The 14,448-nt window shown below is 40.8% G+C and overlaps 1 protein-coding gene across 1 annotated transcript in view; it reads right to left on the reverse strand.

Moving 5' to 3' along the window:
- Window positions 1-14,448, reverse strand: part of BIRC6 (baculoviral IAP repeat containing 6) — a 349,123-nt gene that overhangs the window by 289,669 nt on the left and 45,006 nt on the right. The window contains 3 exon segments of the mRNA XM_050951314.1: window positions 1,433-1,593; window positions 9,080-9,305; window positions 11,820-11,969. Of these exon segments, the coding sequence (XP_050807271.1) occupies window positions 1,433-1,593; window positions 9,080-9,305; window positions 11,820-11,969 (537 nt within the window).

The raw sequence follows: 14,448 nt of genomic DNA on the forward strand, positions 1-14,448 counted from the left end.
ACAAATAATTTCTACCAATAGTACATTGCTCTCAAGCAATTATTTATGTTTGATATTGAAAATCAGAGCTGCGTTTGTCTGTTTGATTGAACATATAAGCATGTTTCTGTTCCCTGACTAAGTATAATTCTTAACAAATGGTTTCCATTGCAGATATTCCATTTCATAAAGTCAAATTTTTATTGCTGCAAATATTCTGAACCATGAGCTTCTCACCAGTAAAACAAATACATAGAACACTGACATAAAAGAGTAACAACTGAATCAAATACAATAATGTTTATTTAAATAAAAAATTGAAACATTGAGTTATTTGCCCAGCTCTAGTTAAAATCTATTTAGCACTCCAGTTTTACTATTTGTATAATGAATTTAAAAAAAAAAAAACAACAAAAAAAAAAAAACACACACCAGAAGACAGCCCGCAAGTAATAAGACCTAAACTTGCTGGGATAAATGAGGATGAATTATAAGGCCAAAAAGAGTAGCTTCATTTTCAGCCAGACCAGCAAAGAGTGGGGTATTTTCCCCATCTCTGGGAGAGGTCACCAAGAGTGCTTCAGTATTATATGACTAATACTTCATATTAAGTCTTAAAGAACAGAGGTCAAATATGGGAGCATTTGTTTCCCTCTGTCCTGTGTCCACAGGTAAGCTGCAAGTTGAAATTCTTAGTCATATCGTACTTAGAAAATATACTTTCCGCACTGAGACACTACTACTCTGGAATATTGTTCCCTTGGATACACAGCAGCTTTCCTGTGGGGTTTTTTTTTTTTTTAAATAGTCACCTCAGCAGTACTCTTTTATTTAAAAGTATGGCATAAGGAGTGGGAGTTCTCCGAGAACGGCTCTGAATTTGTTTTTTCTTTTCTCTTAAATTCACAGTCATACAACCTTTATTTCAATGGAATTCTAGTTGCTAGATTCCCCCCCCCCCCCCCCAATAAGGCACTTAGATGCCCTATAATCATGCACACCTGCAAACTGAATTTCTAACTGTGACCTGGAAGAATTACCTCTTTTTTTTTTTTAAATCTTTTGACTTAGAAAATCTGTTGTACACCTCAGAAGCACTGTCATTTATGTCTGACACTGCAACTTCCTTTTAATGCATCGTCAGATTCTAGTAGTAGGACAAGATTTAAGTTCAGCTCAAACTCTTGTTGCTTTAGCTATACTTTTCTTCTTTATATAACATTGAGGTTTTAAAATCTGTGCTTATCTTTGACTATTTTAATTTTTTTTCTTATTTTTGCTCTCCAATGTTTAATAAATGTTCATTTGTTCAAAGAAAGTTAAAATGCAAGGTATTACTAAGTAAATGTAAAACTGAGGTATCTACATATCTTTACTTCATCTCTAATTAAACCAGTAAAAATATCAGACCTAAAAAGAAACAAGTCTGAGAAAAGAAGATCTCCTTTCTTACCATTTACTTTTCCTAAGCCTGGAGCTTTATTTTTCAGTAAAGTCACTTGAATCTGCGGAATGTTTGTTATGTTTGAGTTCAAAACAAATTTGAAATCCACGTGTCCAACCATACAGGCTTTTGGCAAAACCAGTTCAAAGACATGTTCATCCCAGCTGTTGCTGTTGGGGAAAAAATATTAGGTACTTTATAACACTGTGTCTACAAGCTCAGTACGACCAAACAAGCAGCAGCGTCCAGTTTATTTTCAGCATATACTTCTTCTTTAGCGTAGTGAGAAAGGATGAAGTTTTACATTAGTAAGTCTAAGCTTCCTTCATATTCCCTCAATATCCACATGAATCTCTGAAGCAAAATCAAGTATATTTAACTGCAGTTAACCATAACCATTTTATACAGAAAACATTGAAAGCCAACTGATAAGATGCTGAATCAATGTGTTTGGAAATGATTTGGCTGAATCAATGTGTTTGGCGAAAAAGCACAGAACTTCCTATTACCTGCAATACAATATTGCCTCTACAATACTTAACAGTTCTTTTGAAGCTTAAGTCAGTATTTAAACAATGAAAATACTTTCTTAAACATTAATTGTCTTCCAATGGTTAAACTGTGCCAACCAGATCCTACCATGCTCTGGTAATCTCTGAAGTTGGCCTTCTTCACTGATGGTGTCAAACATTGTCACTTTTCAACAGTATCATGGCCACCAGCAGGAGGCTCAAAATACTAATTTCAATTCAAAATTTTGAAATACATTTGACAATTATACAGGATGAGAAGTGCTTCTTACCAGGTGCACATTCAGAAGCCTGCGCTGAGCAAAATGGGTGCAGCTTTCTTTTAATGAGTCATATTTTTCCTTTTGAAGCCAACTTTGTTTTATACTGAAAGTGTAAACTTGAGACAATAAGTACCTCTCAATGATCAAAGTTTCATAGTTTGACACAGTAAGGTTTGCAAAAGTAGCTCAAATTGAAGAAAACGCAATTAACGTAAAATTAATCATGCTTCCAAGTGTTACATCACACACATTTTCAAAAGTAAGAGGATGTCACTTACCTATAACTGGAGGTTTTTCAAGATGAATGGTCCCTATCTGTATTCCACTGACGGGTTATGCACATGCTCCATGTGCCCGGAGCAGGAGCTTTTAAAAGTATTAGTGTCTGTTAGTCCGCACATGTGCCCTGCTACCGCCTTATGGTTTTGACTGTGGTGATAAAGGGCAGGGCAGACCAACAGCACCCTCAATTCCTTCTCCATAAATCTACCAGATCCACAACGGAGGGGAAAGGAGGGTGGGACTGGAATACAGATAAGGACCACAGATCTTGAAGAGCCTCCAGTTACAGGTAAGTAACCTCCTCCTCTTATTCGAATGATGGCCCCATTGTATTCCACCAAGGGTCATTAACAAGCAGCACCTACTGAGGAGGAGGGTACAAGAAAGATGATGGCACCATGGAACAGAGGACCACTGCACTGAATGAGGCATCCATCACAGTGTCATGCATGGCCCATGGACAGAACTGGAAGCTGCCTCAGAATCAATGATTCACAGGACTTTGGCAGAACTGGTGCAGAAGGAGCATGCCGCTCAGGAGCTGGGGCCAGAAGATCCAGCATGCACTGCAACATTTTGTCATGCTTGTGTGCTTTGGAACACACCACTTCTCTATGGCTGGAACTTGTGGCCAATGCAGTGTCTTTCTAGGTCCTTGAGGAAGACTTGCTGCCATGCTTATGCACATACTTCAGGGGTGGGCAAACTTTCTGGCCCAAGGGCCACATCTGGGTATGGAAATTGTAAGGCGGGCCATGAATGCTCACGAAATTGGTTGTTGGGGTGCAGGAGGAGGTGAGGGCTCCGGCTGGGGATGCAGGCTCTGGGTTGGGCCACAAATGAGGAGTTCAGGGTGTGGGGGAGGGTGAGGGCTCTGGGGTGGGGCTAGGGCGTGCAGGAGGGTCTTTGGGCTGGGACCAAGGAGTTTGGCAGGCGAGAGGGGGATCTGGGCTGGGGCAGCGGGTTGGAGGGTGTGTGGGGGGTGAGGGCTCTGGGGTGGGGCTGGGGATGAGGGGTGCAGGAGGGTCTTTGGGCTGGGACCAAAAAGTTCAGCGGGTGAGAGGAGGATCAGAGCTGGGGCAGGGGGTTGGAGTGCAGGAAGGGGTTGGGGTGTAGGCTCAGGGCAGCACTTACCTCAAGCAGCTCTCAGAAGCAGTGGCATGTCCCCCTTCCGGCTCCTACGTGGTGGCGCAGCCTGTCCACAGGCACTGCCCCTGCAGCTCCTATTGGCCTAGATTCCCAGACAGTGGGAGCTACAGGGACAATGCTTGGGGCAGGAGCAGCATGCAGAGCCCCTTGGTCGCCCCTACGCATAGGAGCCAGAGCAGGGACATGCCACTGCTTCTGGGAGCCACGCAGAGCTGGGCAAGTCCCCAACCCCACTCCCTGGCTGGAGCTCGAGGGCTGAATTAAAACATCTGGAGGGCCGAATGTGGTCCCCAGGCCATAGTTTACCCACCTGACATACTTCCTTGTCTCACAGCTAGGTCCCAGCACAGGGTCCGTAGCACTGGTACTGGCGGAACCAGACTTGAGCTCCATGGCAAGAGGTGCACTCTTGGATTACTTGGAGCGATGTACGGGGGCGGGGAGAGTTTCCCAGCCTGGATTGAACTGTGGCCTCATGGCAACTTCCATGAGGTGCTTCTTAAGGCTGAGAGCCCAGCCTTCCTGGAGACAAGCAGGGAAGGAGAGGCAGATACAGCACCTGGACACAACATGGGCTTCCCCCAAACAGTACGGATTGCACTAGTACTTGAAAACAAGAGAGGGCATGGGTTCAAGAACTTGAACCCCAGCATCTTTGGAATAATCCAGTACCCAGGCATGGGTACAAGGGGGAAAGAAGGGTGGTTGGCAAGAAAACTGCCAGAGCGGCACCCAAGAGTTCTTAAATCCTAAGAAAACCACTACTAACACTAAACACTACTACAAAAACAACATGCTATGTACAAGAATAAATCAGTCTGTCTCACTACATTTGGAAAGTGCGTCACAAGGGATGAGAGAACAGCAGAAGCTCCGACTTGGACCCTGCAATGGTGAGAAAGAACTGAGGGCGCGATCACCTCAGTCAAAATCATAAAGGCAGTACAAGGACAGAGACGTGGACCAATGGACACTACTACTTTTAAAAGCTCCAGGTCCGGGCGCATTTGCATAAACCCTCAGTGGAATACAATAAGGACCATCACTTGAACTGCACTTCCTGACAGTTTTCAGTCCATGTCTAAGGGACATTTATAAATATAATATTTAGAACTACACTTCTTTACACTATGCTACATATCACTGTCTTCTGCACAATTTCTTTGCAGTATATTAAGCGTTGATATAATTATTTTCTAATATCTTTTTATTAAATTTTTGAAATATTAATCTTCAGGATCAGAACTCTCTCTGGCAGTGGCAATGCACCATTAAACTGCAGGATCTAGGAACATATAACCAGTAATTAAGGTTAATTGCTTGTTGTCTATTTGACAATTAGTTCTGTTCCTCACATGGTGGAAGAGTCTTTTGCGCAGCATTTTCCATGAGAGAGAAAAAAAAACGCAAAATATTTTTAAACATTACATATAGTTCTAGCATACTAGCATGTGTTTTCCAGGTGTCTGTGTGTACATGTATTAAATACTGCTTTGTGAAGCACCAATACTCCTATTGGCTGTCAAATGGGCAAGAACTTGTGAAAGACAAAGAAAAAGGATATAAATAATAAAATATAGTTTGTGTTCTCTCCTTGTTATAATAAAAAATAGGGAAAAAAATACTTCCCTGGAGTAACTTTTTCAGCTGAGCTCTTAAAGCATTTTTCATCTTTTCTTTTAATTCTACTATAAGTATCTGACTTTTAGTAATGTCTCCTTTTTCTTCTAGTTAACAGTGCTTAAACCAAGGATTAACAAAGAAGCTCTCTGTTGGAAAATTATCTGGGATGAAAAAAGAACCTGTTTCCTTTTAGAGACGCAAATAAGTTCCTAAAGCAAATCTACACAGTAAGATAGCAAAGAATTTTGTGGAAGCCTATTAAGAAACACTCCAGGGTGTCAGATAGGTAAAAGAACCTAGTCCTTTGCTCCTACAGCAAACTAAGCCAGCCTTCCAAGATCTTCTTTACAGCTATGGAATTTAGCATTAATTCCACAGTTTCAGAAAGGAGTCCACAATCTCTCTACAACAAACTGAAGAGTTAACTGTTTAGGTTTCATGATTCTGATTCTGCCCCTGCAGATCCAAGCGGAAAGACCCTGTTGAAGAAAAAAGTCAGGGTTCAGGAGCTTCCATTGGTCAGTATGCCAAATTGCAACCTGACAAGGGGAAGAAAACAAACAAACAAACAAAAAAAACCCCACAGCATTGGCAAGTGGTTATTATAATGGTGCTACCACTAAGGCTAAATGACTAACCATGGAAAATGTTAGGCCAAGAAGAACTGAGGAAGTTATGAGCAAAAGAAGACTGGGGTTTTTAGAACAGCATTCCAAACTCAGCTTTAGCACACAGATAATTAATACACTCATGAAGGATCCTAAAGTTCTTTACAAACTGAACACACAGAAATGCCATTTCTGAGATAGAATATGGTAGCTATTCAGCACCAGAAATACTGCACAACTGATTTTGTTTCAGGATTTGGGGAAAAGAAGGGGGAAGAAAGATTATTTTGGTTTAGATTTGTTTAAGTACAGTGAAAAATTCTCTACAATGAAAATAGGACGGGAATGTAAAGTATACAGAATTAATTCCTCATGATGAAAGTTTGTCCAGGACACCACAGCTAACATTCCCAATCCTTGCAAAAAATTTCATTGAGAATTACTGAATATTTAATCCAAACTTAGACTAAGCATCTCAGTCCTCTGTCCAACATAGCACCTAACACACTTCTGGCCCTATATAAATGAAGAGGATGTTGCTATGACATGGACATACAACTATTAATCATTCAAAACATAATATATCGTGGATGTGACCAATCCATTCTAAAAGGGCCAATGTGATGAAGTATTAAGGACTGACCAGCTCAGAGGTTCAAGTTACTGACCTGACACAGAGGTAAGCAAATACAGAGGTAAGCAGTAAACCAGCTTGTGTGCAGTAGTGTCTTACATAGGAACACTGGAATTGTCACACTGAATCAGACCCTTGATTCATCTAGATCAGTGTTTTTCAAACCATGGTCACAACCCAGAACTGGTTCATGGAATGGATGGGACTGGGTCACAGCGGCTCTAGCCAGCACCGCCTATCAGGCCATTAAAAGTCCTGTTGGCGATGCTGTCCGGCTAAGGAAGGCTAGTTCTTTCCTGTTCCGACACCGCGCTGCGCCCCGGAAGCAGCCAGCAGCAGGTCCAGCTCCTAGGTGTGTGTGTGTGGGGGGGGTATCATGGGGCTCTGCACGCTGCCCTCACCCCGAGCACTGGCTCGGGGAGCACACGGTGCCTGTGGGCGAGAGCTGCACGGAGCCACTTGTGCGCCTCTGCCTAGGAGCTGGACTTGCTGCTGGCCATTTCCAGGGCACAGCAGGGTCCGTGATGCCAGGAAGCCTGCCTTTGCACCCCAGCTGCCCTGCTGACCAGGAGCCGCTGGAGATGAGCTTGCACCCCAACCCTCTGCCCCAGCCCTGAGCCCCCCAAACCCAGAACCCCTTCGTGCACCCCAAATCTCTCATCCCCAGCCCCACCCCAAAGCCTGCACCCCAGCCCAGAGCCATGACCCCTCTCCAACATCCTGAACCCCTCATTCCTGGCCCCACCCTGCAGCCCACACCCCAATTCTCTGCCCCAGCCCTGAGCCCTTCCCACACCCCAAGCCCCTTATCCTCAGCTCTGTTGAATGGTGGGCATCAAAAATTTTCTTCAACTGGGTCGCCAGAAAAAGAAGTTTGAAAAACCACTGAACTAGCTGACAGTGGTTAGTAGCAGATGCCTCAGAGGAAGGTTTAAGAATCCCACAACAGAAAAGTTAAATCATCTACCTTCATGAAGGTTTTATACTAATCACACAGAGAGATTTGCTTAAACTCTGAAGCATGAGGGGGCTTGGGAGTAGGGATGGGGTTAAATCTCTTCCAAAATTTTGCATCAACAGATCATAAGCCTGGATATTCTTAAGTGCCCAATCTGTTTTTGATTACAAGATACACTGTTGGCTTCAGTGACATCATGGGGCAGTAAATTCCAGTTTGTTTACACGTTGAGTGAAAAGGTATTTATTTCCCTTAATCACTCCCACCTTGCAGTTTCCGTGAACATCCCTCTTTTTCTTGTGTTATCACATTCGCACAACAAACTCCCAATCTATTTTCTCTATGCCATTTGTTCTTTTATATACTTTTATCATGCCCTTTCTATTCATCATCCTTTTAAGGTAAACAATCCCAGTCTTTCCAGTTTCTCTTCATATGAATTTTCCCATGCCCAATCATTTTCATTATCTTTCTCTGACCCTCCTCTAATTCTGTAATATTATATCTATTTATATAATATATTTTCCATATTATTCTGCATTCCATTCCTTGTGCCTCCTATGACCATTTTTGCTTTTTTCACCATAGCTGCACATTAAGCTGTCCACAGCGATTCACAGGTCATTTCTCAAGTTGATTCAGAACTGGGCAAGATGTATGAACAGTTCTATGTTTTCTCTCCACACTCTTTGTGTATGTTAGGCATGCAGAGAGGGGTTTTTTTTCCCCCTCCATTTAAACTAGCTAAATTTAAGTTTGAGAAAAACATGGAGTAGAAAAGTCAGGGAAACTAGACTTCATACTTCAAGCAGAGAGCTAACAAGAAGCCACATGTAGAAAGTCTGATTGGTCCAGTAAATTTACTGGATCTGAGATTTTGGAAAAACCTATGAGATTTAGAGAATATAAGAACATAAGAGCTGCCATACTAAGTCACCCCAGAGTCTACCTTACCCAGTATCCTGTCTCCAACAGTGGCCCTTGCTAGAACTTCAAGGGGAGTATACAGAACAGAGCAATTATGGAGTGATTCAGCCCTGTCTTCCACTCCCACTCTGGTAGTCACAGGTTTAGGATCGCTTCGAGCATGGGGCTGCCATCTTGGCTAATAGCCATTGAACTTATACTTTAGTCCATCACAACATGCCATGCCAATGAGTCTCACAGGTTATTTGTGCATTGTGAGTGTCTTCACTGAAGACGCTGCATTGCTGAAGCTTTTTAAGTGTAGACAAGCCCTCTATTTACTTAAGAGCCTTTGGTGAGGGAATCCTGTCAAAAGTGTACTACATCAGTTGGATCGCTCTTAGCCATATGCTCACTGACTCCCACAAATTACTGTCACAGGTTGATGAGGCACCAGACTCTTCCCCAACAAAACAAATAGTTTTAAGGTCCACCGAGACAAAAATGGAAACCTCATGCAGGGGAATGAATGCAAAAGATCAAGAATTAACAGTTCAGGTTTTTTTTTTACTTTTAGTTCACACACTTGTCTGCGCAACTATTTAAAAAACAATTAGAAGCAGCAAGCTTATACTACAACTGCAACATAAATTAGTCTCACACCCACTCATCTCACTCTTTCTTGAGCCATTACTCTACTTACCTATCTGTCTGCAGCTTCCAAGTCCGAGTATGCTGTGCCGCATCCCCATGGTGTTGCTGATGTAAATGTTGAGGGTGCCGCCTTTGCTGCTGCTCCTGTTGGACTTCCACCCAGCATGGAGGTACAGTGGCAGAAAATCGTGGGGTCAAAGTCTCAAAACGGGTTAATTCCACCAAGGATGTCAATGTTTCAAGGGAAAATGGTTGGTCCACCAAAAGATCGACTCCTAATATTCATTGAAGGGGATTAAAAACAAAACAAAAAAAACCACACAAACACAGGTTTACTGTGTATACTTTCCTCTCCAAAACATCCTAGACCAAATTTCAAAATTATCCAAGCTACTCTAACACTAGAAAGGTGTTTGTATGAAGATTTTCTGAAAAAGGCATGAAAAAATCAGCTAGTTTTGAGGCCAGCATTCCTAAAAACAAACTTGCTCAAAAACTTTGATTTTTGCACGTCAGAATGTTTCTTTTTAATATCTACTGACTCACTTCATGTCAAAATCTTTCCATTCAGAGAAAACTGCTGTTATGGATGTGGAATTGCTATGTAATAATCTAAAGACACTGAGTTCTCTACATGAAATAACCCAGCTGCAGTCTCTTGATGACCTAAAGCTACTGTTAAGTAGAACTTGTTGCTGTAGTGTAAACTTCATGAGACCAAGCAATGGATAATCTTAGCAAGGTCAGCATCCACTAAAAAACTGAATACACCCATTTCACCTAGCACAGAATTAAAAAAGACTAAACGACACATCACCTGATGCAGGGTAACCCTAGCTCTAAAAAGCTCCCTATAATGCAAACGTACTTATAGGATAGCTCTACTCTGAAAAGTGATTATTCAAAGATTTCAATTTACACAACAGATCTGCTTCCTTTATACTCAGTCTTTTTGTTTTGTGACTAAAGTAAGTTATTATTTTAACTCGTTAGCACTACAGTGTCAACGTAAGTGAGAGTAGAATTCTATTCCTTCTTGTGTATAAGAACTGTTTTACTAAAACGATCATTGACACCTGTGTCAACCCTAGTTATGGCAGTGAGATACACAACTGTAATTTGACCTGCTAAACATTTAATAATTGATAAGAATATATGAAAAGGGAAGAATCCAGATAGTGGCCAGCTGTGCAAGTTGACAACAAACTATGGGCTTGTCTTTACTGTATTAGCTCAAAGTGAAAAATGAAGGGTGTCCCCCTCACCTGACTCCCATACACACATAACAGCCTCTAGTTTGAGTTAAGTGAAGCTTTAAACGCGAGCTAGGTGATCTGTTTAGAGTGTATGGTTCGGCGTACGTGTGATGCAGATGCTTACACTCCTAATGCGGTAGAGATGTAGATACGGGCTGCAGCTCAAGCTAGCTCAACTCAGATGCTAATCTAATCACATTGCCAGTCTAGTTATGCTGTGCAGCTAATCAAATCACCGTGCATCTCCAGTGTTTCACAGTCCAGCCATTCTCTCTCAAGCTAAGCTACAGTGAAGTAAGTCAGCTGTATCAACTTGAACTAACTGCTACAATGAAGACAAGCCTTAGATATGGTGTTTGAGGTGAACTGGATATTGGGGCGGTAGAGCCAGCTGCTTCCTTCAGTATGGGGGAAAGGAGTGAAGCTTTCCAGCTAGCAACCCAGTATCTGAATGAAGATGCAGCTTGGAACAAGGTTAATCCCAATAAAGTCAGATGAAAAACTTACAGGAAGAGGGAAACAATGAGAAGAGTTCATAGAGGCTGTATTAACAACCCTAGTTGAGGGAATGCACCTGCCCTTTGTTAAAGTCCAGTTGTCCTGAAAAAATGACTAAAAATGACATTGAGTTCATTGTTCAGCAGATCAATAATTCAACATGAAAATATCTTCTGTTTACAAATAAAAATGCTTTTAACAACTCCCAGAGTAATGACCATAACTTATCCTGGCTTTCCAGGATTAATAAATGAATTACAGGAATCTGCACAGAATAAATAATCTCCATTCTCTCTTTTACCTAATAAATTTCATAGGTATTTGAAATACTTTCACACTACAAAAAGGCTCCTAAATGCATTAGAAATACAAGGATCTGAAGAATACCAAGTCAACTCCAGTGTTCAGGCTACTATATATGATTTTTCTACCCAATTTTATGTTTAAAATGTTATGTTTATGTTAGACTGCAGTATTAGATACAATCTGTATCATAAATCCTGCCAAGACAACAGTTAGAGGTTGAATGCATGATATTAATTCAACATACTGAGCTTACCAGGCTTACTGAAGGGGTGTAGAAAGTTTAGCTTTGGCAGTGATAAAACTCTGTCACTTCCACATTTATCCCCCACTCAACATTAAACATGCAAAGATAAAATGAACTGGGAAGAGTACTGAGTTAGGGTATTTCTGCAGCCATCATTATGCGGGGACGCATAGCTCAGTGGTTTGAGCATTGGCCTGCTAAACCCAGGGTTGTGAGTTCAACCCTTGAGGGGGTCACCGAGGAATCTGGGGCAAAAATCAGTACTTAATCCTGCTAGTGAAGGCAGGTGGCTGGACTTGATGACCTTTCAGGGTCCCTTCCAGTTCTAGGAGATAGATAGATAGATATGGAGATATACCTATCTATCTATTTATGAAACCATGAACAAGACTAGACTATTGATGATCACTTGACATGCTTAAAAAAACAGAATACACCTCCATATGGTTAATATATTTTGTTGTGTTTAAATGTGAATGCTTTACCTGTAATGCCTGGACTAGAAGGGTTAGATAAGGGCTTCACACCTTCTGATGACTGCTCTACCCCTTTAGAAAGGGATCCATCCACAAGTATATCAGCTTCATCTATATCATCACAGGTTCCTCCAATTTGAAGGAAATGAAGCTCTCCACCTAAAATGTGGTTGACAGAAGTAGTCTGAGACAAGTTTATGGCAAACAAGCATTTATTTCCTCAAACACTTTTAATTAATGAGTACATCATTATTTGGTCATTACATACAGTAGTTGTGAAGCATCTGAAGGCTCTTCTGTATATTTTTTAACTTTACCAGAAAAAGTACAGAAATACAACCATGCAAATGTTTATTCCATCTGCTAATGGTTATGAAGAAAACCGATCCGCTAGAAAGGTTCCTTGAACACCCAAAAAGACAGTTAGCTCAGTACACGTGAAAAAAAACCACACACAACTCCGATTAGCCTTTTCGTAAGTATCATATAATTCAAATCTTGCCATAATACATTGATACTACAGCAACATTTCAACTGGAAATCCAAGCAAAACAACTCAATATATTCCCTAAAAAATACCACTTCCTCAACTTCTTATAGTCAGGGCTTGAAAAACCCACTTGTCCACTAAGTTCTAGGCATGTAGTAATCTTGCCATGGCAAACAAAAACCTAGAGATGAGTTTCTGCAGACTTTTAAGCTTTTATTTATAAACTTGATACCCAACAGCTACAGTGTCTCTTTGCTAAATACCAGAAAAGTAAATATCCATCTCTACCAGCCTAAAACTTTGTCTAGTGGGGGTGCTGAGAGCCATTGAACCAAGCTGTAAACCCTGTATATGACGGAAACCATTTCAAGCCAAGGGGTGCAGCAGCACTCCAGTACCCTTAGTTCCAGCATCTATGTTCTCATCTAAGGCAGCAGGCAAGAGTGTCACCCATTGAGATTGCCTGACACTTCCCACTGTAAGACCTTGTTTTCAGCTGCTTAGAATTTTGGCAAAGCTTAACTGTTTGGTCTGAAATTATCTATACCGGATGTCTGCCTCAGGATGAAGTTCTTGGAAAATTTCCAGAGTAGAGCTCATACAACGAAAGTTTCACTGCCCAGACCACATCTAACCTGAATAAGCCTCTTCCAGATGCACAGGGGTTTACAGTTCAGAAAAGGGTAAGAACAGACCAACTCAAATGAAAAACATTATTCCATTTGGGGCCAAGTTCTGAAAACTTCAGGATAATGGCGACAGATGCAAAACACTTAATTTCTCACACATGTAACTACAGTGGGATGCAGACATTCTACTTATGAATGCAAAGTAACAGACTATTTCTGTACTTACTGGCAGTTTTATAATGGAATAAAGAAAATCAGTTTTTACCCAGTTGTTTTGTTGGCTTTTGGCAAGTTGACCTAACAGTTTCGACGGCTTGCCACCTAAGAGTTTGAAAGTTTAGCAATTCATGAGTTATCCATATTTAGGAAAAGGTTTGGGGTTTTTGAATATGAAACTTGTATTTTCTCCCTCATTACTCAAAATCAGGGAACTGATTTTGATCAAGTTCTGCCCCCCACCCCCACAAAAAAAAAAACCACCCCGTCATTAATTTTTGAGCTGAGGGCAAGTCCAAATTGAATTTTCCATACAAATCGAGTAAACAAAAATACAGCATTAGTCAATGAAATTTCCAACAAAACATTAGTACAATATTTACCAACAATCCAACACTAATATTTGGTTATGGCAATCATTACAAACCATTTCTGAAACCACAGTGTATCATGGATTTTATACTCTATATGGACTACTAATGCATTCTACTCAATCTGGACTAATAGTATTAAATCTGTTAGCAGTTTTAAAAACAGTGAGCATTTTCAAAATCCATTCTACCACAAAAAAAACTTCAATCATTTTCCTCCACCATTGCATTCTGTAACAAGTAAGTAGCTTTATTTTCAGGTTTCAGATGGATTCCTCCAGCCTCCCCGCTTTCTAGTCTGGTGGCGAGTTCATCCGCAAGCTTAGTCATCTCTTTAATGTGTCAGGGAGAAGGTTTCTAAGCTACCTTCCAGCTACATATTACAAGTAGAAACATATTAAAAATAGTACCAGTGGGACTGGAAGCACCAATCATTATAAGGCAGCTCAGTTAATATCAGCATCAACTTGGTATCATGGTGACCCCAGAGAACAATGGGCAGAAATTGAATAGAACTTAAATAGCAATTTAGTGCACTGATTTTTTTTTACCTGGAAGATTTAAACCAACACAAGAGGGAAATAAGACTTCAGATAACAGCAGTTGATACAAAGAAGACAGTCCCCTTCCCATTCACATGCATCAGAAACAATCCAGAAATTCAACCAGGGCTATCTAATCCAAAATATATAATGTATGGGAGTGAAAATAAAAAAAAAATAAAAAAAAAACAAAAAAACCCACTTTGTTCTACAATAACAAAATTATGTAAATTAACACTAAATAATTCATAATTCTTAGCTGTGACTTCCTTTCAAGTAAACTATTACAACAAATCTTTTGCAAGACCCTTAATGAAGATAGAAACACTGATTATTGCAAAGGCCACCTGAAAGGGTCTTCTCTCATCATGGTATAACGAATTGTTACTA

Source organism: Gopherus flavomarginatus, chromosome 4, assembly GCF_025201925.1.
Source record: "Gopherus flavomarginatus isolate rGopFla2 chromosome 4, rGopFla2.mat.asm, whole genome shotgun sequence".
NCBI classification, from domain to species: Eukaryota; Metazoa; Chordata; order Testudines; family Testudinidae; genus Gopherus; species Gopherus flavomarginatus.